At 56.4% G+C, this 2,271-nt stretch overlaps 2 protein-coding genes across 2 annotated transcripts; one reads left to right on the plus strand and one right to left on the minus strand.

The window, feature by feature from the left end:
• Positions 1 to 1,130, plus strand: N7477_005211 (uncharacterized protein; the record flags this gene model as incomplete). Its single annotated transcript, XM_056966874.1, has 2 exons — positions 1 to 216; positions 276 to 1,130. The coding sequence occupies 2 exons, from the start codon at positions 1 to 3 to the stop codon at positions 1,128 to 1,130; spliced, it is 1,071 nt and encodes a 356-aa protein (XP_056823655.1).
• Positions 1,131 to 1,390: 260 nt separating this feature from the next.
• Positions 1,391 to 2,271, minus strand: N7477_005212 (ribulose-phosphate 3-epimerase RPE1; the record flags this gene model as incomplete). The annotated part of the gene is made up of 3 exons (XM_056966875.1): positions 1,391 to 1,657; positions 1,711 to 1,962; positions 2,029 to 2,271. The coding sequence occupies 3 exons, from the start codon at positions 2,269 to 2,271 to the stop codon at positions 1,391 to 1,393; spliced, it is 762 nt and encodes a 253-aa protein (XP_056823656.1).

A 2,271-nucleotide genomic window follows, 5' to 3' on the forward strand; every position in this document is an offset into this window, starting at 1 on the left:
ATGTCTGACTCTACACTATACCTTTACACCTCCCTGACCGCAGGGTCATCCCACATCGTCACCGCTACTGCTCGTGTGGAGACCATCCTGAAGGCCAACAAACTCCCTTTCCGTGCCATTGACGTCGCCACCGATGAAGCTGCCCGAAAACTATGGGGCAGACGATCCAAGGGCAAAAAGCTGCCCGGGCTGGTGAAATACGGTAACATTGTCGGGGTATGAAGTACCCCTCACTGTTTCTTTTGGGCTACAGTTAACCCCCACTTCCCCTGCAGGATCTCGAAGAAATCGAAGAATGGAACGAATTTGGCGAGCTGCGCATGGTTGTCAACAGCTTCCAGGATGTCGACGGCATGCCCGCTACAAGCAACCCAATCGCTCCTCCCTCCCAGCCTACACCAACCCCTAAAGAGCCCGAACCCACTGCCCCTAAACCCTCAACCATCACAATCCAGAGCCCATCTGCCGCCAAGCAAGAAGAGAAGAAAGACCATAAGACTGTTCTAGCACTGCGCCAGGCTAGCCAGGAAGCTGCCAGCAAGGCTCAAACCAAGACAGACGACAAAAAGCTTGCCGAGGGGTCGATGTCGGAGTGCAACCCAGAGTCGAAAACCGAAACGCCTACTCACAGCAGGGCGCACCGTGGCTCGGTTGCTATTGAACTGCCTGAGACGGCATCAGACTCGCCGAAGGCTGCGAAGCGTCCACCTCTCATACCCGAGGTTGCAGCCGTCTCGTCGGCTAATTTCCACGCCGACAACGCGGAGATGCTCGGACTGGTCGAGCATCATCGGGGCTCCATCATCTCGACGATCGATCAGGAGGAGCAGGAGAAGGTTGTGAGCGATATTCGGAAGTCCATTACGGCTGAAGACCCGTCTGGCAACCTTGACGCGCTCCGCAAGGAGGCCGCGCAGAAAGCGGAGGACGGTACCATTGAAGAGGTGGCCACTCCGCTCGAAGAAGATGTTACTGCTGTTGCTCCCGAGATCAAGAATGTTCAAGAAAATGTCGAGGCCACCAAGGAAGCTGTGAAGCAAGATGCAAAGGACGAGCCTAAGGAAGGAGCCGAGACCAAAGATCATGCCAAAGAGGAACCAGAGGATGTCAAGCCCGCGGTTCAGGAGTGAGAGGTCGCCGTTACGACATGATGAATTTGTACATTGCGCATAGTTACGTGCCGTCGATTCTTCTCAGTAAGCAGTACGATACCAGAGCCAATTCGCTTCCCCAATTCAGTCCCATACTTGTGAAAACAGCGTCACCGTGGAATGCCATTCGTAGCTCATTACCGAAATACACCTATACACCCTATCCCGCAAAACAATGTCCGATAGAAGAGGACCAAATCAGCAAAACACCCTAACCCCGTTTTTGGCGATTCGCGACCCTAGGCTTTGTTTCGGCGCGACTGGACCGCCTCGCGTAGTTTGGCGATGACCTCGGCCGGATCTGTGGCGCCGAAGATTGCTGAGCCGGCCACGATCACGTTGGCACCTGCGTCGGCCGCCTGGTCGATCGTGCCCAGGCCCAGTCCACCGTCCACTTCAATGTTCAGGTCTGGGTAGCGTTCGCGCAGCGCAGCCACCTTGGGGAGCTCCGAGGCCATGAATTTCTGTCCACCAAATCCGGGATGCACCGTCATAACGAGGACCATCTATCTCTGGAATTAGTAGGCGTTCCATGAAGAATTGCGGGTCGGGAGCTCACATCTGGTCGCTCGGCGAGTTCGGGACTCTCGAGAATGTCCCACAGCACGTCTACCGGGGTATCCGGCTTGATGGCGATACCGGCCTGCATGCCTTGCTCGTGGATATACTTGATCAATTGGCGCGGACTGGTGCGCGCGGTGGTAGTCTTGTCGGTGGGGTCGGTCGCGGCAACGGACGAGACGGCCGCCTCGTAGTGGAAGCAGTACAGATCGCAGCCCGCATTCTTGAATTCCTTGACCCATTTGTGAGGCTAATGAGCTTTTGTTAGCGGGGGATCCGGCATGTGCCGACAGCTCGGAGGGTATTCAGGACATACCTCCATGATCATCATGTGGCAATCAAAGGTGCCGCGGGCACCAGGCTCGAGAGGGCGGTCGACGCAGCCGCGAATCTGTGACACCACGGGACATCCAATGGTCATGTTGGGGACAAAGTGGCCGTCCATGATGTCGACGTGGAGCCAGTCGGCGCCCTCCTCCATCTTGCGGGAGCAGTCATGGCCGAGATTGGAGAAGTCGGCACTGAGGATAGAAGGAGCGATAATTGCGGGAGGCGCCAT

This window comes from Penicillium maclennaniae, assembly GCF_028827695.1.
Source record: "Penicillium maclennaniae strain IBT 15551 chromosome Unknown utg000004l:1.0-3007600.0:1.0-3009580.0, whole genome shotgun sequence".
NCBI lineage: Eukaryota > Fungi > Ascomycota > Eurotiomycetes > Eurotiales > Aspergillaceae > Penicillium > Penicillium maclennaniae.